The sequence below is a fragment of the Macrobrachium nipponense genome, chromosome 1, assembly GCF_015104395.2.
Source record: "Macrobrachium nipponense isolate FS-2020 chromosome 1, ASM1510439v2, whole genome shotgun sequence".
In the NCBI taxonomy this organism is placed as follows: Eukaryota; Metazoa; Arthropoda; class Malacostraca; order Decapoda; family Palaemonidae; genus Macrobrachium; species Macrobrachium nipponense.
Window position 1 is genome coordinate 32,814,262 of NC_087200.1, and position 25,633 is coordinate 32,839,894.

General features: G+C 42.5%; 2 protein-coding genes across 13 annotated transcripts in view; one reads left to right on the forward strand and one right to left on the reverse strand.

Annotated features, from left to right (window-relative positions):
* Positions 1-25,633, reverse strand: part of LOC135219219 (dystrobrevin beta-like) — a 487,262-nt gene that overhangs the window by 14,581 nt on the left and 447,048 nt on the right. For all 11 annotated transcript variants that reach the window (XR_010315395.1, XM_064255798.1, XM_064255797.1 and 8 more), the window contains one exon: positions 24,815-24,948. Coding sequence is in view for 10 of the 11 variants with exons in the window: in XM_064255798.1 (XP_064111868.1) it covers positions 24,815-24,948 (134 nt within the window). In the remaining variant the exon portion in view is untranslated. The remainder of the gene's footprint in view (positions 1-24,814; positions 24,949-25,633) is intronic.
* LOC135219218 (uncharacterized) lies at positions 3,468-8,006 on the forward strand. 2 transcript variants are annotated; one of them, XM_064255787.1, is made up of 3 exons: positions 3,468-3,880; positions 4,049-4,110; positions 4,219-8,006. In XM_064255787.1, the coding sequence occupies exon 3, from the start codon at positions 4,807-4,809 to the stop codon at positions 7,075-7,077; it is 2,271 nt and encodes a 756-aa protein (XP_064111857.1). In that variant the 5' UTR covers positions 3,468-3,880; positions 4,049-4,110; positions 4,219-4,806; the 3' UTR covers positions 7,078-8,006. The 2 variants fall into 2 exon arrangements, with proteins under 2 accessions (XP_064111857.1, XP_064111858.1); XM_064255788.1 differs by lacking the exon at positions 4,049-4,110.

Here is a 25,633-nt window from a genome sequence, read left to right on the forward strand (position 1 = left end):
AGGCTCCCCAGGTAGGAGGGAGGCTGTTCCTCTTCCGTCACAGGTGGGGGTTCAGCAAATGGGCACAGAGCATTGTGTCCAAAGGATTGGGTTGGAGTTGGATCAAAGATCCTCCTCCAAACAGATCATTCTATCAGATACCATCAAAGGAGTTGACAGATTATGCGGAGGAACTTCTTCAGAAAGGAGCTATTGCGAGAGTCAAGCATCTAAAATTTCAAGGTCGCTTGTTCAGCGTGCCAAAGAAAGGCTCAACAAAAAGAAGGGTAATCTTAGACTTGTCAAAGCTAAACTCTTTCATTCGTTGCGACAAGTTCAAAATGCTGACCATCTCGCAGGTACGGACCTTACTTCCCCGTGGGGCCGTCACCACCTCTATCGATCTTACAGACGCATACTATCGTATCCCTATAGCCAGACACTTCCGTCCATTCCTAGGCTTCAAACTAGGAAGTCAGACGTTCTCCTTCAAAGTGATGCCCTTCGGTCTGAATGTAGCCCCCAGGGTATTCACGAAAATAGCAGAAGTGGTAATTCAACAATTGAGAACACAAGGGATAATGGTAGTAGCGTACCTCGACGATTGGTTAATCTCGGCACCAACTGTCGAGGAATGCCTCAAAGCCACGAAGAAGGTAGTGCAATTTCTGGAACATCTGGGGTTCCAGATAAACAAAACGAAATCCAGACTCACTCCGGAGTCTCGTTTTCAGTGGCTAGGAATCCAATGGGATTTATCCTCCCACAATCTGTCAATTCCAGTGGTCAAAAGGAAAGAAATAGCCAAGTCTGTGAGGCAATTTCTCAAAAGCAAACAAGCTTCAAGGAGAAACCAGGAAAGAATCCTAGGTTCCCTTCAGTTTGTCTCAGTGACGGACATCCTTCTGAAAGCAAGACTGAAAGATATAAATCGAGTTTGGCGGTCAAGAGCAAACGCCAAATCTCGGGACAAGTTGTCAGTGATTCCACAGATCCTTCGCAATCAGCTCCGTCCATGGACAAAAGTGAAGAATCTTGCCAAATTGGTACCCCTTCAATATCCCCTTCCGGTGTTAACCATTCACACGGATGCCTCCCTGTCCGGTTGGGGGGGATATTCTCAATTCAAGCAAGTTCAAGGGACTTGGTCCGTTCAATTCCGCCAGCTCCACATAAACGGTCTGGAAGCAATGGCAGTATTTCTTACCCAGAAGAGACTCCTTCCCCCAAAGAAGTCTCATCTAAGACTAGTTTTGGACAGTGCAGTGGTAGTACATTGCATCAACAGAGGAGGGTCCAAATCCAAACACGTGAATCATGTCATGATAGCCATCTTTGCTCTAGCAGACAAGCACAAATGGCATCTATCTGCCACCCATTTGGCAGGGGTAAGAAATGTGATAGCGGACGCACTGTCCCGGTCAGTCCCTCTGGAGTCAGAATGGTCCCTAGACGACAGGTCATTCGAGTGGATATGCCAGAGAGTCCCAGGTCTCCAAGTAGATCTCTTCGCCTCACAAGCGAACCACAAGCTCCCTTGCTATGTGGCCCCCAACCTGGACCCTCTGGCTTATGCCACGGACGCCCTGTCGTTGGACTGGAATCAATGGAAGAAAATCTACGTATTTCCTCCAGTGAATCTTCTTTTGAAAGTTCTGAGCAAGCTGAGGACTTTCAAGGGACGGGTAGCTCTGATTGCTCCAGATTGGCCAAAAAGCAACTGGTATCCTCTGCTTCTGGAATTGGGTCTCTGACCTCACGGATTCCCAATCCCAAGCTGTCGCAATCACTACAAATGAGGACTGTGTTCGCTTCCTCAGGAATTCTTCAGACCCTAACTTTATGGACTTCATGAAGTTTGCGGCTAAAAAAGATGCTAACATTGATCCACAAAACATCCTCTTTCTGGAATCAGATAAAAGAGAGTCAACTATTAGACAATATGACTCAGCTGTTAAAAAGTTAGCATCCTTCCTGAAAGAATCAAACACTACAACCATGACAGTTAACTTAGCTATATCCTTTTTCAGATCCTTGTTTGAAAAAGGCTTAGCAGCTACCACCATTACTACTAATAAATCGCCTTTGAAGAAAATCTTTCAGTTGGGTTTCCAAATAGACTTAACGGAATCTTACTTTACGTCTATTCCCAAAGCCTGTGCTAGACTTAGACCTTCTCAAAGGCCTACTTCAGTTTCATGGTACTTAAATGATGTCCTCAAACTAGCCTCAGATACTGACAACTCGTCTTGCACATTCATAATGCTACTTAGAAAGACGTTATTTTTGTTAGGCCTGGCTTCAGGAGCCAGAATTTCAGAACTGTCAGCTCTATCCAGAGATGCGGGTCATGTAGAATTTCTCCCCTCAGGAGAAGTTCTACTTTCTCCGGATCGCAGCTTTTTAGCTAAAAACGAGGATCCCCTTGCAAGGTGGGCCCCTTGGAAAGTCATCCCACTTCCGCAAGATCCTTCTCTTTGCCCAGTATCAACTTTAAGAGCCTTTCTATCTCGTACATCCTCTAGATCCTCAGGTCCTCTCTTTATGAGAGAAAAAGGTGGCACTTTATCAGTGAAAGGAATCAGACAACAGATCCTTTACTTCATTAAACAAGCCAACCCTGAATCCTTTCCAAAAGCACATGATATCAGAGGAGTAGCCACCTCAATTAATTATTTCCAACATATGAATTTTGAGGATCTTAAAAAGTATACTGGATGGAAATCACCGACAGTCTTTAAACGTCATTACCTGAAGTCCTTGGAATCTTTAAAATTTTCAGCAGTAGCAGCGGGAAACATTGTTTCTCCTGATACTGCACAGTAGTTGTAGTATAGATCCAGGTCTCCTTTCTACTTACCTCGTCCAACATGCCTCACCCTACTGCTATGCTCTTCGTGATACTCTAGCCTTAGCCGCTAGGATCTTATTGGTGGACTGCCCCTTATTTTTCTGCTAGGGGCATCCACATTGTGTGCATATAATGTGCTTCAGTGTTTCTACCCTTATTTTTATGCTAGGGTAGAACACAATGAGTTTGTATACTTTGTAAATAATACTTAATTTAGTGAATCATTATATATTGTTCTAATTACCATTATACTATTATGTTCCACCAATTTCTAGTATAAGCTAATTTTAAGTACTTTATGTTTATATGGTATAATTAACCTACCATTATTTAGTATAAGCTAGTTTTAAGTACTTTTTGTTAGTATGCTGTAATGAGTCTTGATTCACTTATATTATATCAATCTTTTTACTATTTGGTTTCATTTGTCCTTTTATTCCATCTTGTCTGTTTCTCTGGTACTATTTCATAGGCCGACACGAGCTGAGCCCAGAAAAGGGATTTTGACGTAGGAAAAATCTATTTCTGGGTGATTGGCTCGTGTCGCCCTATGAAACCCACCCTGTTCCTTTTTTACCCACCCTGCAGGACAAGATGTTCATCTATTAAGGATGACCGCTAGAGGCGCTGCTCTCCGCTTGGCGTCTGTACAAGACATTTCATATTCTCACATGGCGACAGGAAAGACTAGTAATTATTAAGAACTTGGTATTTCAATTGCCCTACTCTTGGTACCATCAAACTGTCTTTCCTGCCGTCCAGTCTTTAAAGATGGGTAGTTTGCTAACTCCTCCTCCTTCCATATGCTTTACTCGAGCGAAAACGGCGACGAGGAGCCAGGCAGCCCGGCCGTCAGGGAGACTCGTAGAGAGAGACACAGAGAGAAGAGAGCAGAGACCTCACTCACCTGGGAAGGTTCCTACAATTTTGATTCGTCCGACATGCCTGTCTTAGGCTAAAGGCTTTTATTGGGATCCCTGGTCTACGTCACCCTCTTGTGAACATCTGCCAAAATCCATCTGCAACGCCTTTGTGCATGGTTCGACAATGGTGAGTACCAAGAATATATAGGGCTTATTTTTAAGGTTATCATTGCGAACTCTCATTGCCTTGTGTTGCCTATTCAAGTTTTCCTGTCTGTCATTTTTTCTTATGAAGATTCGTTATAGTTGTTTGTGGTCAATATGTTTTATACATCGTATTCTCTTGTCCTTTCAGGTGATTTAGCTCTCGGACTAGTAACTCTAGCTTATTCATAAATTCACCTTGTTAACACTTGGGTAAGAGAATCGTCTAATACATTAATGTTTCGAGTGGTTATATTTATGACGGATTGTCTCCCATATTACGACCGAGCAAATTTATATTAGGTTTACCGTTCATTTCAGGATGGTGTTTGGTTTCGGTGTATCGGCCCTTTTATTTCCTTCCTGATACTAATGTAAACCTCAGTTGCTCAATTGTAAGGTAATTTTAAGTGGGTTATTATTCCTATGGGTATATTTTTCTACATAAATGACCATGACTTTTAGATACTAATCTTCCTGAATATTTCTTTACAGACAGCGAGCGAAGCAGAACGAAGGGAACGCCCTACGATCTACGTGAATTGCCTTGTTATCCTACCAATTGTTTGTAACTACGGTCCTACGTCATTTTAAAGGCTTATTTATGTAATAAATATCATATTTAATTACATTTTTCCTTCTAACCTTTATTTCAAAACACAGATTTTTATGGTGTTCTGCTTATGGCGCCCAACGTGGGGCAACACGAAGAAAGGTGCTTAATGATGGTGCAGAGGATCCAGTAGAGAATTGACCACGACTGGGGCTCCCAATAGTCTCTCATATTTCTATTTGTAGGACATTGATATTTTCCTTTCCAGGATATTAACATTTTATTGAAATAAATATAATTTTCCTTTTCAGAAAATTAACATTTTATTGGTTTGCATTTGTTATTCTTCTGTTATAATGGCTAACTTACAGGTACTGATCGGACAACGAAAAGTCATTCGGAGAAAAGTCACCGAACAATTCAATAGGTCTGACACCTATTCTGCCCTTACACAAGAAGAAAAGTTAGCTATTAAAGGTCTTCTTGTTAATTATAGAAACAAGTTGTCAGAGCTAGATGATCAAATCGTCTTGAAGAAATTTCCTGACATATGTGATGAAGCAGAGTTAGAGCCAGAATTAACAAGTTGCCAGGATTATCTAGACAAAATTGAGCATTGTCTACCATTACTTGAGATTTCAAGGAGTAAGAATGATTCTATTAATATTCCCGACGTGGCCCGCAGTTTACTGAAACAGCCAACAGCTCCTCTTCCTAAGTTTACTAGCAAAGAAGGAGAAGATTTCTTGAAATTTATAGCAGAGTTTGAGGCTACAACTAATGCATTTAAGTATCCAGACAGAGATTTACTTTTATTGCTGAAGCAACAGGTAGACGGTCGAGCAAAGACTTTATTAAGTTCTCTGGAAGCTGATAAACAGCGTTATGTAGATGCCAAAGAACTATTGATTTCCGCCTTTGCTTCTAAGGAGGTTTGTAAAAACAATGCAATTAGGAAAATTACGGAGTTAAGTCTAAGAGAGGGTGATGATCCCTTCACATTTATTTCCATCCTCCGATCAGTATGCGAAGCAGTCAAGACTTTTAACATTGGAGCGGATGAATTTGTCAGATATTTTGCTTGGCATGGCTTAAATGGTCGCTTTCAGCGTCATCTTATTAATATTACAGGAAAGACTCATCCTTCCTTAAATGACATTATTTCACATTTCTTTGCAGCTTGCGAAAGGTACGAAAGTGAGGGGAAAGGTGTTGAAAGCTTGAAGTATAAAGCTTCGCCTGTCAAGACATTAACACTCCCTCTTCGTAAAGAGAGAGCTACCAGCATGGCTGCGGAAGCAGTAACCTATGATAAAGACAAGTCTTCGCCTCAATGTTCCTTGTGTTCTGCGGTTGGAAATACTGATAAATTTCACTTTATTCATAAGTGCCCTAATTTTCTTTCTCCTACAGATAAAGTGCATATTTTAAAATCTAGAAATGGATGTGTAAAATGCGGCCAGTTTAACCATGTTTCCGGTAAATACCGTTTTAAATTCAAGAGACGCTGTTCAAATTGTAACAGCTGGCATATGACTTACCTGTGTGATAGGAGTCCGTCCCCAGGCAGAAACTCTAACAATAATAATAACGGCAAATCCAAGGTGGAAACTTCTCCTCAAATAAGCAGCGGTGTTGCCGTCCTTCCTACTTGTCAGGGTGATTCCATTTTACCCACCTTTTCATTTAAAGTTGGGGGGACTGTTTACAGAGGACTGAAGGACAGTGGTTCGCAGAGCACGTTTGTCACTAAGAAATTGGCGGAGGAGAATAATCTTAAAATCATTAACTCTAAAGTAAAGCTAACAGTTAATGGGTTTAATGGCAACAAGGAGTATTTTACTGAAATTGTTGAAGTTCCTGTTACGATCGGAGATAAATCCTTTATAATTTATTGCTTGGTTGTACCAAACATTAATGTAGCATTGAAATTACCTCTGCTTGGTAGATTAGTTGATAAATTTCAGGCACAAGGTGTTAAACTAGCTGATCAATTCCTTCATAAATTTTCTCATGAAATTGATAATGTTCAGCTCATTTTAGGTACAGACTTCGCTTATTGTATTGCAGGTACAGATACAGTTTTTGGAGGAATAAATTCATCGATGTATACTGAGTGTCATGCAGGTATTTTGCTGTCTGGTAGCATTGATTTAATGATTAAGAATATTGATAATTTAGCTGATACGAGAGTGCAAACCTCGGCTGTTAGTAACCCATTTGAGTGTAGTTCTGCTATTCATATCCAGAGTAGTTCCTTTTTGCTGAACTCTAAAGTTGATATTTTTGCCGATGATGACATTAACACTAACTTTGAAGTAAACTGTTCATTTTCTGTAATAAATGAAAGAGGTATGCTTATGGAGAAACCACTGCAACAGGCCACTGATCAACTTCTAGAGTCTGAATGTAATTATTACTTAAATTACGATCAGAATTTCTACAATGATGAAAGTATTGAACTTAACAACCAGTTGGTCGAATTTACCATCAAAACCCTTCGTCGTAGGGAGTCTGATGGACGTATTATCGTTCCCTTGTTGAGGAATGGGAATGTTTCTCATTTACTTTCAAAGAATGAAAATCTATCTAAATTGATATTAAGGTCTAATCTCAAAGAGACTTAAACGACATCCAGAACGTTTGCAGCTCGTTGACCAAACAATTAAGGAGCAATTGAAGGCAGGCATAATTGAACCCATTTATGATTTAGAGGTGTTTAAAAGTGAGAACCCTCAACATTCTTTTTTACCACACATGCCTATCTTTAAACTGGATAAGGATAGTACCAAATGTAGGATTGTATTTTTGTCCAACCTTAGGGATTCTTCTAATAGTATATCTTTGTCACATAACCAGTGCATGTATTCAGGGCCTACGTTAAACCAAAAATTGTCCTCTTCCTTTTTACAGCTTAGATTTGACCAAAAGTTACTCATATTTGACCTTAAGAAAGCCTTTAATATGTTATCCTTAACAGAAACTGATCAGTCTAAGTTGTTATTTTTTTGGTACAAAAATGTGAGTCAAGATGATTTTTCCTTATTGGCTTTTAAGAATGTAAGATTACCTTTTGGCCTTAGATGTAGTCCATTTTTATTAATGATTTCATTATATTACATACTTGTGTTTCAACCTTCAGAGGATTCTCGAATAGCAGATTTAAAGAAATCTATCTATTCCATGATTTATATGGACAATGGGGCTATTACTGCCAATACTTCAGAGGAGTTAGAATGGTCGTATAAACAGCTTTCGAATATATTCAATCCCTATAAATTTGACGTTCAGCAGGTTGTAACTAATGACTCAATTTTACAGGATGAAGTGGACTGCGAAGCCGAGGCAGCTACGCCTTTACGTAACAAGTTGTTTGGTTTAAACTGGGACCGATGTTCCGACGAAATTTTCACTAAACCAATTTTCTTGATCCCAATGCTAATACTAAAAGGTCTCTTTTACAAACAATTGCTTCACAGTTTGACCTGTTTGGTTTTAATATGCCATTGTTTAACCGCTGTAGATTGTTCATGCATCAATTACAGCGTCAAAAGAATTTACATTGGGATCAACCATTAACGCAAGAATTGCAGAGAGAATGGATTAATATTTGCAGGCAAACCAACAGAGCTCCTCCTTTAAAAATTGCTAGATGTGTTGGTCCACGAGATGGCAGTTATGATATTTATATTTTTTCAGATGCAAGTAAGGACATATTTGGTTGTGTACTCTATTTACAGCATATTGAATCCAATCGCTTATGCTTTATACATGCCAAAAACCGACTTGTAAATAAGCAACTCAAGAGTAAATCCACGCCCTCTCTGGAACTTAACACAATACATTTAAGTGTTGAGTGTGCTCTTGATATTTACAAAGATTTGTCTGGATCTGCTTGCTTAAAACCCTTGCAGGTTAATAATATTTACGTATATACTGATTCTCTGTGTGCCTTACATTGGCTGAACTCTGCTGCTTTGAAATTGGATAAATTAAATAAAAATTCTCCATTTGTCGTAAACAGACTTCATAATATACAAAGAATGTGTGAAACTGTTCCTATAAAATTTTGCTTTATTTCAGGAAAAAACAATCCTGCGGACATAATCACCAGATGTGTGTCATACAACCAGTTGCAAAATTCTTGCTTTTTTTCAGGACCAGATTTAAGTATAAATGAAGTTCCAGAATTGTTAACTACTATACCAGCATTTGAGATGCCCACTGAGGTTCAAGCAACTCCTTCCACAGCTCGGGTTATTGAAGTTGCTAACAATCTGATTGATATTAATAATTATTCCAATTTCAGGAAACTTGTATTGATTTTTTGCAGAATTTTCTTAGTGGTGCACAAGTGGAAGCTGAAAGCGAAAATTGCTTGCTCACCAGTCGCTAATTACTTTGCCCAGGCTATAAATTACTTGTTAAACACTGAACAAAGGAAGCATTATCCTGAGGTATATTCTTACCTACAGCATGGTCTTAATTCCAGAAAAGACATTCCTCCTATTATAACGCAACTTAATTTATTTTTAGATTCACAGGGTCTTCTGAGAGTTAAGAGTAAATTCAGAAAATGGAATTATGGCTTAAGTGGAAATTACCCTTTATTATTGCACCCAGACAGTCATTTGACCAAACTAATTATTTGGGATGCACACCTCAAATTATTACATTCAGGATGTTAATCTGTATTAACGGAGCTCAGAAAGCATTATTACATCCCTAAACATTTCTCAGTTGTGAAAAAGGCTCTTAAACAGTGTGTTCATTGTCGTAGGTTTAATAATCGTTATATAAGGTTAAATCAGAACTTATACAGAGACTTCAGAGCAGATCCTCCTACGGTTCCTTTTTCTAACATATTTATGGATTATTTAGGACCCTTCAATACGAAGGATGGAAAAGAGACCCGTAAGGTTTGGTTACTATGTATCACCTGTACTTGGTCTAGGGCAGTTAACCTCAAAATTTGTAGGAGTTTGAATGTTGCAGAATTTTTAAGAGCATTTCAGCTACACTGCTTTGAGTACGGGATTCCTCAACTTTGTATTAGTGATCTTGGAACTCAGTTGGTGGCAGGAGCTAATACCATAACTTCCTTCATTAGTGACCCTCAGACGCAATTATATTTTGAGGAAAATAATGTAAAACCTCTCTCCTTTCAGCAATATTTCAAAGGCTGCAGTCAATTGGGATCATTAGTAGAAGTCTGTGTAAAAATGGTAAAAAGATTAATGTTTGGAGCAATTAAGAATTTTGTATTGACGTATGTAGACTTTGAATTTCTTGTCTGTAATATTGTGCATCTCATTAATCGACGACCTATAGCCTTCAAAGAAGCTGTTCGTGCTGAGACTGACCACGTGCCCGAACCAATTACGCCGGAACAGCTTGTGCGAGGCTATGAATTGACTTCTCTAAATCTTATCCCTAATCTTCAACCTCTTTCAGTTGAAGATCCAGAATTTGACCTTGATAATCCAGCTATTTCTCAGAATTACCTAAAGTTGTGTAAAATTAGGCAGACATTAATAGAGACCTATCATAATGAATTTCTAGGTACTCTGATTCAACAAGCAGTTGACAGAAAGGGGCGGTATCGTCCCGTTACTCATAAATTACTAAAGGTTGGCGATGTTGTATTAATTAAGGAGGAACATACCAAAAGGAATAATTATCCTCTAGGCATAATTCTAGAAGTTTTTAAGAATGATTTGGGTGAAGTTACCCATGCTGTTATTAAGAAGGGAAAAACAGGCCAGACATCAAGGTTGCATGTAAATAATATTATTCCAATACTAGAAAACACAGGAAGTACTAATTCAGCTACTCCTGATATTTGTAATTCTGTTACTTCGTCCTTAAGGCCCAAAAGAAAGGCTGCTATATTAAGCCAAGAAAGGACAAGACAGATGCTTTAATCTTTACTCAGTATTTGTATTTTCTTGTATTTAATTTAATTATTTTTACATTTCTTAAATGTATTTTTTCTTACAATTTTCCAGTTACATATGCTTCAGGATGGAATTTTTTCATTTCTGAAAAAATTCCATCTTCGCCCCTGGACTGTACAAGACATTTCATATTCTCACATGGCGACAGGAAAGACTAGTAATTATTAAGAACTTGGTATTTCAATTGCCCTACTCTTGGTACCATCAAACTGTCTTTCCTGCCGTCCAGTCTTTAAAGATGGGTAGTTTGCTAACTCCTCCTCCTTCCATATGCTTTACTCGAGCGAAAACGGCGACGAGGAGCCAGGCAGCCCGGCCGTCAGGGAGACTCGTAGAGAGAGACACAGAGAGAAGAGAGCAGAGACCTCACTCACCTGGGAAGGTTCCTACAATTTTGATTCGTCCGACATGCCTGTCTTAGGCTAAAGGCTTTTTCTGGGCTCAGCTCGTGTCGCTGCGCGAAATATCCTTTAATCTATTATTTCTAGGGTAAATGTACTAACACATACCAGAGAATAAATAAATAAAGAAAAAGGTCAGTACAACTGACTCGCTCACCCTCCAAGAGGGTGTCGGTATGAACACTATGGCGAGTGAGACCACTACCACGAGCCAAATGCCAATAGAATTCTCCCACTACAAAATCCCCCCAAGAGGAGAGCCGACCCACAGAGTGGGCAGCAACTACTACTACTCCATCCCATGCTCCCGACTGCTGCGCCTCTGGTGGCCATCCTTTTCAGTTAGCGCACACGATACACACGTGCCCTTTTTTACTCTGTGTTTTTTGTGCCCTTTTCTTTGGATTTCTTTATCATGGAGCGTGCAGCCATCGCAGCAGCTAAGTTAAGTACTCAGTGTTTATTGCTATTTGGTTTTTTCCGGCCCTGAGCGAGTATTTGCCGTTTTTTAGGTATAAATACGAACTCTAGGTCGGAAGCATGGCAGCATGGTTCTGCCTCGTGGTGGGTTCGTTCTTGGTCGCCCATACCCAGAACATCCCCTTACTTAAGTACGCTCTGTTTTAATCATCCGCTTTGTTTAGGGTACGGTCTACACGGTTTTGTCATGCATGCATGTCTTTTACCTTATGTAGGCTCCTTCCATCCAGACCCTAGCCACGGCTCTTAGTATCGGCCTCGGCTAGCTTTGAGTGGTAGACTTTCCTTCGGGTTAGTCGTACACTCCTGGATTTTTTCTCCTACTATTTTGTTTTCTTTCTTTCATAATTATTCATTTGAATTATTTTATATGATATTTGTTCAGGTTAGTTAGGCGTCTGGCTTTGCTTAGCCTAGGTTGTGGCCCATAGGGCCTATATGCTACCGCTCTTCAGTTCGGTTGCTTCCCGATAGCATCTCTCTGATCAGCTGGTTATGTTTCTAGGCTTTGTTGTCCATTGTTTTGTACTTACCGCCCCGTGGTCACTACGTGATCACGGGGCAGCCAGACGCCTGTCCAGTCACCTTCCCCCCCTCCCGCTCTTCCATAGAGTCGGGGGGGTGGGTCGGTCTGCCCATGCTCGCTCCGCATACCCGAGCCTGCCTCCCTCTCTCCCCCCAGGCGGAGGGAGTAGAGGGACGGGACAGACCCAGACTGGACTCGACCTCTCCGGCTTCTCGGTCCGGCCGGATGGTAAGGTGGGGGGGGACTGGCCTTTCCCCCCTCCGTTGCTACTCCGTCGCTAGCCCGAGTCTGTATGTCCTCTCGCTCTTTCCCACCTTACTAGGGCTCCTTTACTACCGGAGACCTGGCATCCAGCGGAAAGATGCTAGTCCACCCAGCAGGGTGGACCGGGGCATACAGTTGGTCCCTTCTAACCACTCCGTCTCGCTGAGTTACGACATTCCGCCACGCACTGGACTTAGTCCGGTACGTTCGAGTTTTATAGGTTTAAGATCTATTATGTTAAACTAGTAAGTTTATCTTAAGCTACCTTAAACCATCCCCCCTCCCTTACCTGTCTCACCGGATCTCTCCGGGGTTATAGCCTATTCAGGCGATAAGGGAGGGGTTATGCCCAAATTTTTTCCGAGCTCCGGCATGCAACGGAGTTCTTCTGTCCTTTAGCCTGTAAGTGATAGTCTTTAAGATACTCATGTGTCTTTTCACTTACAGACCACCAACTGTGAGCATCCGGGATGCGCCGCCACACTTCAAGACCCATGTGGACATGAAGTTTGCCGGTCCCATGCTCCATGCGCGACTCCGCACGGGGACATCCAGGTCTGGTACCACGAGACGTGTACCATCTGTTATGATCTGGTGAGCCAGCTCTTAGACGGGGTAAGTATTCCAACTCCGTTAACTGGTCCTCATTTGTTATAGTGCTTAAGTTTTTACATTAATCTCCCTAACTTAAGATAAAATTCATGGGGTTTTGTAGCCCCTATAATTTTAAGTTAAGCTTTTAAATTGGTTTTAGTTTTAAGTTTAATCTTAAAATCTAATCAATACCCTCTCTTCCAGGCTCCGGCTGTGAGGGATACCGCACTGGCAACCCTGCGGGCCTGGGTCGGCGGTTTTGGGAAGAACGCCGCCAAGGGTATGCCCTACATTCTTGAGAAGAAGTTGGCGGTACTAATCTTCCCCGGAGGCAAGGCTACAGGCTACGTCGACCCAGCAGAGGCGGCCCCGACTATCGCTTTCATCCAGCAACAGCTGGCTGCCTCGTTGACGGACCAAGGCCAGGACATCTCCTCGGAAAGTCGCGACGCTCGATATTAATGTTGAACCTATGGTAGGTGTAGACGACCTGTTGGTCGAGTAGGTACGTTGGACACCCAAGGGATGCCCTTGGGTGCAACTGGATCTTCTACCCCTGCAACCTCTCCATCCTTCCAAGGCTTTACAGGTAATGAACTATATACTTCTCCTGATGCTTCCGTTAGACCCAAGGTCAAAGGTCAAGCAGTGAAAACCTTGACGAAGACGTCGTCGTCGTCTAAAAAGACGGCGTCGGCGTCATCTTCTTCTCGTAAGTCTCCGGCTAGAAATCCCGGAGCAGAGAGATCTAAAGCTTCTGGGTCCGGCTCTAAGTCCTCTAGGAGTAAATCCTCCAGGGAGAGATCTCATACTCCAGCGGAGTCGTCAGTTGCGCTACCTTTGGTTCCGGTTCAGAGCCACCCTTCCACCTCCGCAGCAGCTCCGGCTTTGGACTCCAACGCTGGTCTGTTGCAACAAGTGGGCGATCTGGTTGGTTCTCTGAAAAACAGCATGGAACAAATGATCTCCCGGTTGTCTGATAGGATCACCTCTCAGGACAACATTATAGCCGGACTGAGCCAAGCTCCACTAGCCTCTTCTCCACCTTTCAGCACAGGGGGAGCCCAATTACCCCCGTATGACTCTCTACCTCCGTTCTCAATGAACAACCCTTGGAGAGTAGCGTCATACGCCCCCTTCCAAGACGGGCTTATCTCTATCCCGGAATGTGGAACTCGGAGGATTGAAGACTTCGAGTTTCTACCCGGAAGACCTTCAGCCTCCGTTCATCGGCTACGCCAGGCTCACCGCCTCAGCCATGACTCGGGACGATAAGGTACCAAAAGAGACAGTCCTCTATTCACGAGACCAGGCTCAGAGAGAATGGCTCAGGTGTCTAGAGGACATGGATTGTTCCAACACGAAAATCCAACCTTTTAAGAGTCCGTTTACGATCTTTACGATGGAAGAGAGTACCCCGCTCCCTTTCTTGACAAAGATCGCGACAACCACCATTCCAGCAGCCCAGAAGGGGGATTCCATGCCTCAGCTGAAGGAAGCAGATCCTACGTCTCCTTTACTTCCTTCAGCCGGTGAATTGTGGGAAGATTTACCCAACACCTTCTCAGCTGGCAAACTCAAACCAGACTGTGCTATGGAGCAGTTTGGTGAGAAGCTACCTAGGCTTCCAGATAGCCTTATTCAGGCGGAATTCGATGCCAAATCGCGGTTAGCCAGGTCTATTAATTCCATGGCTATGACCGAGGTGGCTTACCATTGCCTATGGGTCGGAGCCACTCTTTAAGCTTCTTACCAAATCTTTGACTCAAACGGTGCAGTCGGATATGTTTTGAGTTCGCACTGCTAGGACGAATTGTAGGAAACATGTCCTACAAGAAGCAACAATTCGGCACGAGCCGAATAAGTTGCTTACGTCAAGCATCTGGGGAGCGGACCTCTTCCCAGAAGCGATGGTGAAGGAGGTTCAGGCAGAGGCTACGAGATTGAAACCAAAGCCTTAAAGACCGTTGGGGTCTTACGGCCAAGAGACGACAGGATCAAGCCGGTAAGGGTAAGGCTCAAAGGAAACCCAGACGTTTCCAGCCCTACCAGAAGAAACAGCCACGCTTTTCTCAGCAGGTTCCGGCTGTTCCCTTGGTGCAAACAGCCCAACCTTCTACCTCAAAGGCTCAATCGCAGCCGATTTACGTTATCTCCCCTCAGCCTCAACCCTCCACCTCTTACGCTCTCTCTCCAGCCTACAATCAGGTCTTCGAGGGTCAAGCTTCCCAGAAGTATGACCGCTCGGGTAAGGGAGGCAGAGGTAAGCGATCCTTTCGTGGGAGAGGATCGGGAGGTCCCTTTAATAGAGGAAAGCATTTCAGGGGAGGCCGAGGAGGCTACCAAAACCAATGAGGATTTTCAGGTAGGAGGGAGGCTGTTTCACTTTCGCCACCGGTGGAACTTCAGCAAGTGGGCTCAGAGCATTGTGTCAAAAGGCCTGGGTTGGAGCTGGTTAGCGAGCCCACCCCCATCCAGACCTTTCCGCCAACTTCCTTCCAAGGAATTGACGGAGTATGCGGAGGATCTCCTTCAGAAAGGAGCTATAGCGAGAGTCAACAGGTTAAAATTTCAAGGTCGCTTGTTCAGCGTGCCAAAGAAAGGCTCACAAAAAAGAAGGGTAATCTTAGACTTGTCCCGCTTAAACTTAGCCATTCGCTGCGACAAGTTCAAGATGCTCACGATCTCGCAGGTGCGGACCTTACTTCCCCGTGGGGCCGTCACCACCTCTATCGATCTTACAGACGCTTACTATCATATCCCTATTGCAAGACACTTCCGTCCGTATCTGGGCTTCAAGATAGGAGACCAGACATTCTCCTTCAAGGTAGTTCCTTTCGGGCTCAACGTAGCACCCAGGGTGTTCACGAAGCTGGCGGAAGTAGTAGTTCAACAACTAAGATCGCAAGGGGTTATGGTAGTAGCGTATCTCGACGATTGGTTGATCTGGGCTTCAACAGTCGAGGAATGCAACAGAGCAACACTGAAAGTGATTCAGTTCCTGGAATATCTAGGCTTCAAGATAAACAGGACCAAGTCAAGACTCACTCCAGAGTCAAACTTTCAGTGGCTGGGCATTCAATGGAATCTATCCTCCCATACTCTGTCGATTCCATCAACCAAGAGGAAAGAAATAGCGAAGTCAGTCAAGCAATTTCTGAGTCACAAACTGGCGTCAAGAAGAACTCAGGAAAGGATCCTGGGTTCACTCCAGTTTGCATCAGTGACAAACATCCTGATGAAAGCCAAACTGAAAGACCTAACCAGAATCTGGCGCTCACGAGCAAATGTCAGGTCCAGGGACAAATTATCCTCAGTCCCTCTGATTCTACGGAATCGACTCCGGCCGTGGGCGAAAGTCAAGAACTTGTCGGTATCAGTGCCCCTTCAGTTTCCTCCACCAGGGATTACCATCCACACAGACGCTTCATTAAGCGGTTGGGGAGGATATTCCCAGTTCAAGAAAGTTCAAGGAACGTGGTCACCTCAGTTCCGTCAGTTCCATATAAACGTACTGGAGGCAATGGCAGTGTTCTTGACTCTGAAAAGGTTACGTCCGCCAAAGTACTCCCATATAAAGCTAGTCTTGGACAGCGCAGTGGTAGTACATTGTATAAACAGAGGAGGCTCCAAATCACGTCATCTAAATCATGTCATGGTAGCCATCTTCTCCCTGGCGGACAAGTTCAGTTGGCATCTCTCCTCCACCCATATAGCTGGAGTGAGAAACGTCATAGCAGATGCTCTATCCCGATCAGTACCTCTAGAGTCGGAATGGTCACTGGACAACAGTTCGTTCCAATGGATTCTTCAGAGAGTTCCAGGCCTACAAGTGGATCTCTTCGCATCTCAAGCGAACCACAAACTCCCATGTTATGTGGCCCCCAACCTGGACCCTCTGGCCTATGCCACGGACGCCCTGGCTCTAGACTGGAACAACTGGGAGAAGATTTATGTCTTTCCTCCAGTGAATCTTCTCATGAAGGTATTGAACAAACTCAGGACATTCAAGGGTCAAGTGGCTCTAGTAGCCCCAGACTGGCCGAAGAGCAATTGGTACCCTCTAATTCTGGAACTGGGTCTTCGCCCTCTTCGGATTCCCAGTCCCAGGCTCTCCCAGTCAGTACAAACGAAGACTGTGTTCGCTTCCTCAGGGATTCTCAAAACCCTAACTTTATGGATTTCATGAAGTTTGCAGCGAAAAGGGATGCGAATATTGACCCTCAAAATATTCTCTTCTTGGAATCCGATAAAAGAGATTCAACTTTGAGACAGTATGGTTCTGCTGTCAAAAAGTTAGCAACCTTCCTGAGAGAATCAGATATTAGGATCATGACAATCAATTCAGCTATATCCTTTTTCAGATCCTTATTTGAAAAAGGCTTAGCAGCTAGCACGATTACGACAAACAAGTCAGCCTTGAAAAAGATTTTTCAATTTGGTTTCAACATAGACTTGACAGATTCCTACTTCTCGTCTATTCCCAAGGCGTGTGCTAGACTTAGACCTTCTGTAAGGCCTACGTCAGTATCATGGTTCTTAAACGATGTTCTAAAGCTGGCTTCACAACTGATAATGACACATGCTCGTTTTATAATGCTCTTAAGAAAAACTCTATTTTTATTAAGCTTGGCCTCAGGAGCTAGAATTTCAGAACTGTCGGCTTTATCCAGAGATCCGGATCATATTCAGTTCCTTCCCACAGGGGAAGTGCTACTTTCTCCGGAACGTAGTTTTATAGCTAAGAATGAAGATCCTTTGATGAGGTGGGAACCATGGAAGGTACTACCCCTTCCACAAGATGTATCTCTTTGCCCAGTTTCAACCTTAAGAGCCTTTCTGTCTAGGACCTCCTCATCCTCATCGGGTCCTCTCTTTAAGAGAGAAAAAGGTGGTACTTTATCTATTAAAGGCATCAGGCAACAAATCCTGTACTTCATTAAACAAGCCAATCCTGACTCTTTTCCAAAAGCACATGATGTCAGGGCAGTAGCCACCTCAATTAACTATTTCCAACATATGAACTTCGATGAGTTGAAAAAGTATACTGGATGGAAATCGCCGACAGTGTTCAAACGTCATTACTTAAAGTCCTTGGAAGCTCTGAAATTTTCAGCAGTAGCAGCGGGTAACATAGTTTCCCCCGACTCTACCTAATCTTTAGTAGAAGATCCAGTCCTCCTTTCTACCTGCCTCACCCAACAGTTCGTCTATTCCTGCCTTGTTCATCTACGGTTTCCTTGTGTCTTAGCTGCTTTTATGATGATGTGGTGGGTGTCCCTTATTTTTTTTGCTAGGGGCACTCACAATTGATTGTGGATATTGATCTCTTGGATGTCATCCCTTATTTTTATGCTAGGGGATACATCTTATTTGTAATGGTTACGGGTTTTGTATATTAAGTTATATACATTCCTTTATATGTATTATTGTTGAGTTTGTTTTGTTCAACTTATTATGTTAATTGCTCTGGATTTCTGATACATATCTTTACACAGATACCATTTTGGTACATATATGCCATATTACCCCTGTATATATGTAAATTACCTTAAGTTAAGAAATATTATTAGAATTAAGTTTAATTTAAGCATATTTCTATTTTGTATCATTGTGTATATGTATCCTTATTAGCAATTATATTCTTTTATTTTATTTTACCTTTTATTTGAGACCTCTTTTGTTTTGTTGATTTCTGTTTACAATCTTGTGCTATTTCTCTGGTACGATTTCGCGCAGCGACACGAGCTGAGCCCAGAAAAGGGATTTTGACGTAAGGAAAAATCTATTTCTGGGCGATTGGCTTGTGTCGCCAGCGAAATCCCGCCCTACCCATCCCATCGCCCAAGATTGTCTGCTAACTTCAGGATGGCCACCAGAGGCGCAGCAGTCGGGAGCATGGGATGGAGTAGTAGTAGTTGCTGCCCACTCTGTGGGTCGGCTCTCCTCTTGGGGGGATTTTGTAGTGGGAGAATTCTATTGGCATTTGGCTCGTGGTAGTGGTCTCACTCGCCATAGTGTTCATACCGACACCCTCTTGGAGGGTGAGCGAGTCAGTTGTACTGACCTTTTTCTTTATTTATTTATTCTCTGGTATGTGTTAGTACATTTACCCTAGAAATAATAGATTAAAGGATATTTCGCTGGCGACACGAGCCAATCGCCCAGAAATAGATTTTTCCTTACGTCAAAATCCCTTTATTGGGATCCCTGGTCTACGTCACCCTCTTGTGAACATCTGCCAAAATCCATCTGCAACGCCTTTGTGCTTGGTTCGACAATGGTGAGTACCAAGAATATATAGGGCTTATTTTTAAGGTTATCATTGCGAACTCTCATTGCCTTGTGTTGCCTATTCAAGTTTTCCTGTCTGTCATTTTTTCTTATGAAGATTCGTTATAGTTGTTTGTGGTCAATATGTTTTATACATCGTATTCTCTTGTCCTTTCAGGTGATTTAGCTCTCGGACTAGTAACTCTAGCTTATTCATAAATTCACCTTGTTAACACTTGGGTAAGAGAATCGTCTAATACATTAATGTTTCGAGTGGTTATATTTATGACGGATTGTCTCCCATATTACGACCGAGCAAATTTATATTAGGTTTACCGTTCATTTCAGGATGGTGTTTGGTTTCGGTGTATCGGCCCTTTTATTTCCTTCCTGATACTAATGTAAACCTCAGTTGCTCAATTGTAAGGTAATTTTAAGTGGGTTATTATTCCTATGGGTATATTTTTCTACATAAATGACCATGACTTTTAGATACTAATCTTCCTGAATATTTCTTTACAGACAGCGAGCGAAGCAGAACGAAGGGAACGCCCTACGATCTACGTGAATTGCCTTGTTATCCTACCAATTGTTTGTAACTACGGTCCTACGTCATTTTAAAGGCTTATTTATGTAATAAATATCATATTTAATTACATTTTTCCTTCTAACCTTTATTTCAAAACACAGATTTTTATGGTGTTCTGCTTAGCGTCAGTAGTAGTAGTAGTAGCGGACGCATCACCCTTTAGTATCAGCTCTCTCAGGTGGGGGATTTTATGATGGAAGGTCTAAATGGTAAATGACTCGTGGTAGTGATCCCATTCGCCCCTATTTCCATACCGACACTTCTTTTATAGAGTGAGCGAGTCAGTTTAACTGACATTTTTTTTATTTTATTTTTTCTCTGGTAATTTTAGGATAATTTTACCTAGAAATAATGAACTTAAGGATATTTCATAGGGCGACACGAGCCAATCACCCAGAAATAGATTTTTCCTACGTCAAAAATCCCTTTATTGGTCAATTTAGCTTTATTATAAAATTTACTGTGGTGTTTTTGTAGGGCTTGGAACGAATTAGGCAATTTACATGTAAAATATAATTCTAGATATGAAAAAATCAGGTTACGAAGGCCGCTTCGGAACGGATTAATTTCGTAACCTGAGGCACTACTGTATTAATAATAAGATAAGCCAGAAGTTTGGTAAGCTTGGTAAAGTGTATGACAATAAACCCAACCTGGTATGATCTACCAAAAGTGAAACTCACTGAGCATAGTGTGAGGACAGGAGAGAGAGGCAGGTAACTGGATACTGATGATTTATTACAGATGAACTGGGTTGATATAGACAGGTGCAACGGATAAGTAGTACCGACTCACACCGAGAGCAGAAATGACTCTTGAGACAGTAGATTTGTGTTTTCTTACAGACATACATTCATAAAACTTCAGACAGTCTGTGTCCATACATGGTTATTATATCGGTGGAAAGGCCAGAGAATTCTACACAGTATGGAATATACTATTAGAATTTAGCATGTCTTTATAGTTCAATGAAATTAGTGAAAGGATGTTGTCCTTACAAATACTCCCCCTCCAAGACAATTATTATGGAATAATGATTGGATGAAAAACATCTTGGAGGCAGAAGGCGACCCCGTGTCCTTGTGGCACTTGTTGTGGGGCGCCATTGAGTGTAGAGTCCTTCAGCGTTGCTGGCTGACAGGATGCCTACCCTGGCGGTTGCCTGGGGGTTCTACTGTCAGCTGAGGGCAACCAAGACTGTGGAGGGAGCTGCATTGTGTGCAGTGGCAGCGTGGGAAGGGCTGTAGGGACCCCCAAGTGTGGCGGAAGTGTAGGTTGGGTTGAGGAAGTCCCCAGCATGGCAGCGGCATCCAGCTGGCAAAGTGGAACCACAGGTGAGACAGTGGCGTCAGCAGGTCAAGGAGGCCCACAGGTGCGGCAGCAGTGTCGGTATGGGCTCAGGAGGACTACAGGCGGCGTCAGAAGGGTGAGTAGGTCCATAGGTGTGGCAGCAACGTCAGGCAGGCCGAGCGAGCCCCAGGAGCGACGGCAGCGTTTGGTTGGGTAAAGCAGGACCCTGGGGCCAGCTGCAGCGTCAGGAGGTTGCCTGGGGTCTCACAGGTGTGGCAATGGCGCTGGGGGAAAAACCAAGGAGGCTCGCAGGTTTGGCGGGTCGAGAAGGTATCTGGCATCCCCGGTTGAGGCAAAGGAGGCCGCGATGTAGAATGGATGTTTCTGGACCGCCACCTGATTTTGTGTTGTCTGACCAGCACCCAGCTACCCGTCCTTGTTGCTTGTCTCGCTCACAGAACGGATGAAACCACTCAAAAAATGCCAAAACACAACTGGAAGCTGTGCCATGATGGGTCCATTATTGGTGTCGTCCTCAGAATGGAGCTTTTACAGACCTAAACTGTGGCGCTGTATTGAGTCCGCTAAAGGTTCTCTGAAGGAGAGCGGCCGTAATTTGTCCATTAAAGGTTGGGCCTAAACCGCTGTGTCACTAACTCAAGGAGGTCACCAGTTGTGAGGACAAGAGAGAGAGGCAGGTAACTGGGTACTGATGATTTATTACAGACGAACTGGGTTGACATAGACGGTTGCAGATGGATAAGTAATACTGACTTGTACCAAGAGCAGAAAAAACTCTGAGACAATAGATTTGTGTTTTCTTACAGACATACATTCATCAATAACTTCAGACGCAGTCTGTGTTCATACATAGTAATTATATACGGAAGCAGCAAGATTTTTCCTCTCAAACTCTCATATCAGCAGGAGTATGTACTGGTCCAGTCTCAAGACTCAATCCTTTCTCATTCCTCTCTCGGAAGAAGTGAGATGATTTAGACTGGTGGCTGGATGACAGGAACCTCTTAATAGGAGTATCCCCTTTGGATATGCTTCTGCTCTCAGATGCATTGACCGAGGGATGGGGCACACACCTGGAGGTGTTGCTGACTTTGGGAGTGTGAAACTGAGACAAGTGCTTTCACATCAATATCCTGGCCCTCCCAGAGTTTCAGGATCGAGTGATGGAACATTTTGTGGTGTTAATGAGTGATCCCTTGCACTTCACCAGTTTGTGCTGTAGGTGCACGAGTGAGTGGTGGCTCACTCGGTAGAGCTGTCAGCCAGATACATTCCGGACAAGACAAATGTAGTGGCAAACAAGCTCAGCCGCCAGAATCAAGTAATAGGGATGGAATGGTCCCTTCACTCAGACACCATGGAGAGGTTGTTGAACTGTGGTTGTGTCCAGTCATATATCTGTTTGCCACCGGGATTAACAAAAAACTTCAGTCTTCTATTCTGTTGTGCCAGAGCCATGGGCCACTTCAGAGGACACATTCCAGCACCGGTCAGACAACCTCGACGTCTATGCCTTCCCTCTGTTTTGTCTGATTAGCAAGGTGATCAGTCGAGTCTTAGTCATTCCGAATCTCGCGAATCTAAGGATGATTCTGGCTGTTTGGTATCCTGACCTGCTAGGTCTGCTCTCCAAGACACCGGGAAAAGTTCCTCCCTGGCCCACCCATCTGTGTCAACCCCACATAGAGTGGTACCACCCAGCAGTGTAGTCCTGTGTGTTCACCGCTGGCAGTTATCCAGCATATCTTGGGAGCAAAAGGCTTTTCATGCTGTGCAGCAACAAAGATGGCTGGATACCTAAGCCAGTCCTCTGCAGCAGTATACCAGGGAAAGTGGGCAATCTTCTGTGGTTGGTGTCATAGATGGGGTCTCTCTTTGTTCGGAGTTACTATTCAGCAGGTCATGGTCTCATCTTCCTTTGCCGAGAGAAGCTTCCCTCCATTTCAGTCATGAAAAGCTATAGGGCCACTCTTGGCCTATTCTTGTGGATGAAAGATGGAGATTTCACTAGTGATGAGAAGCTTCGAAAGGTCTTACCCACCCAGGGACCTTAGGGCCCCTGCATGAGACGTGACTCATTTTGAGGAGCCTGACTTGTGCACTGTACAAGCCTTTAAGAGATTCATCAGACAGGGATCTGACCCGCAAGACCACCCTCTTGCTTGCCCTGGTATTGGTGAAGACTTTCCTTTGATATTAAACACTCAAGGGGATGGGGCTCAGTTATGCTCTATTTCATCCAGGATTTCGTAGCAAAGACTTGGAACTCATCGGTACCTGACACTAGGTTTGAGTCCTTCATGATCCCCTCCCTAGAGGATTTAGTAGGTAATGACCCAGATGAGGTGCTGCTTTGCCTTGTTAGAGTGCTTCAGCGATCTGAAGAGGACTCAACATCTCTGGCCTGAGTGTCAACGACTCGTTGTTAGCGCTGGCTCGTCCAATAAGGAAGTGTCCTAGAACATTATTCCTTTCTGGCTTCCTGAGATGATTAGGAGAGTGTTCTCTGCTGTTGACAAAGACAGCTCCAGTACCTTCTGCCCAATAGCTCATGAAGCCATGGGCACTGGTCCAACCCTTGCATTCCGGAAGAACCTGTCAGTTCCTCAGGTACTGACAGTGTTGAGACCACTTTAACCTCTTTCTACCTGTGGGACATTGCCCACAAGTCCTTGGATTAAGTCCTTGTTCAACAAGTTGTGTAACTTAAACCAGCTCCTCTAACAGGACAGGGTTGCATCTCGCCATTGATGTGCAATTGGGGATGTAAGAATGACTGCAGGAGTGACTGGCCTCTCCTTCTGCTCCTTCCCCTTCTTCCTTCGGGCAGAGAGTGGATTCAAGCCATTATATAATGGAACTGGTGGTTGATGCAGGCAAGTCTACACATCGAGCACCCGTTCTATTTTCCCTTTACTAGATTTATAGAAGTAAACTCGCTACTTCCTCTAGCAAGCGGAAGGAGACCGTGACATTAAGACAAACTCTATACGTAGTATGTAACTTGTATTTGCCTTACTTTTTCTGACTCTTAAGGTTCATCCTAGCCTATTTTCGTATGATGTTACGTTTTCCTCCCTCATTCGAGAAGGCCCAGAAGTCTGACAATTGATCATTCATTTACTATATCCCAATTAATTTGTCAGAGGCAGGGTTATCATTCTATTTGGAAGTTTTATCTAAAGAAATGTTCCACAATTATTATTATTATAATAATAATACTAAAAATAACCCTTTTAGATAACGATGTCAGTAATAGTCTACTAGGCAGTAGCCTAAAATCTACATCAATTCAGTGAGAATAAGTTAGCTAGACTGTAGTGGATATTGTCTGTAGCTTATAACCTAGGATTATATACCCTTGAACATAAACAAAAATAACCTGGATTAGGTAGTACGTAACCTGAATTAAGGTAAAATTTAAAGATATCCTGGTAGGCTAATGATCTAGGTAGTAGCCTAGGTTTCCACATCAAAGACCTTATGATTAGATAAAAGGCCACAGACATTTTCCTTTTATATAGCCTGTATACTTGGGCATAGTCTTAGTACTCTAGGCTATCATGTGCATACCCTTAAGAGGGAATTAAATAATCTGGATTGATTAGACAATAACCTACAATACAGTAAAGTCTCACATCAGTAAGTTACTGTTTTTTTTATATAGTAGACCAAAAAGACAAATTCCAAAATCAAAGCTGTTACTAACAACTGTAGTATGTATAGTCATCAGCCAGCAGAAACAAATTGAAGCCCTTTTGCTAGTAGTTCCTCTCTTTCCCCAAAAGTGGGCAGGGCTAGTCACCTAGCCACTACAAAATAGCGTGACCTACAAATTTCAACAATTTATCTGCCGATCTAGTGAAACTCTTAGCAATGTAATTACTTGGTAAGTTACCTATATAAAATCATATATTTGTACTACTAGTGCTGTTTTGGAGTAATTAACTGAATAGTATTTTCACTAACCTGTGAATTGATAAGGTGAGTGTCCCCACTACTCTTTCGCATATGCAGGTGACCTAAAGATCCTTCATCCTCACTATAGTTGCCATCTGTCATGCGCCATGATGAAGTGTCATACAGATTTTTGAAATCATATTCTGCAAATACGAAGGTGTACAATCATAAAGAACTGTTTCAAGTTTTTATTATTATGGATTTCTTCAATTAATGTTACTTATGTGTGTAGTTGATCTTGTAGCCCTGAATATAGTAAGTCTAAACTTTTTCATCTGTAATTAAATAAAGTCTAATGAATCTACTTACGTAAACTTTAACAAGGTTATATTGTATATATGTGCAGTGTAGATACTAATAATACTATATTAATAATTATGCTTCATTAAATATGAATTTATATACCTAACTACAAGAATTCAGTGACCAATGGACCTGTTTATGCATTCATTGCTGGTCATGAAATAAGGTAGCTCATATGAATTTTTACCTCTCTCCCAGATTTAGGTCAAGTAAGTCCTTAAGAAATTTACATCAGACTTCATTTTCTTAAAACATACAGTAATAGTTAGTCAAATTCTTGTGATAAACCTCATAATCTTATAGATATTCTATTTAGTTGGTTTTAAGTGCTTCTAAATTATCACATTTACATGATAAATCCATATAATAGTAGTAGTATTACCAACCTATGAATGTTAAGAAATAGCTTGTTTTAAACAAGATAGAACCCAATCAGATCTCTGTTTCAGTCTTACCATAAGAGCAAGATCTGAACATTACTAAGCAATGTTCCTATGCCAAAAAATGGAACATAGTTAAAAGTCT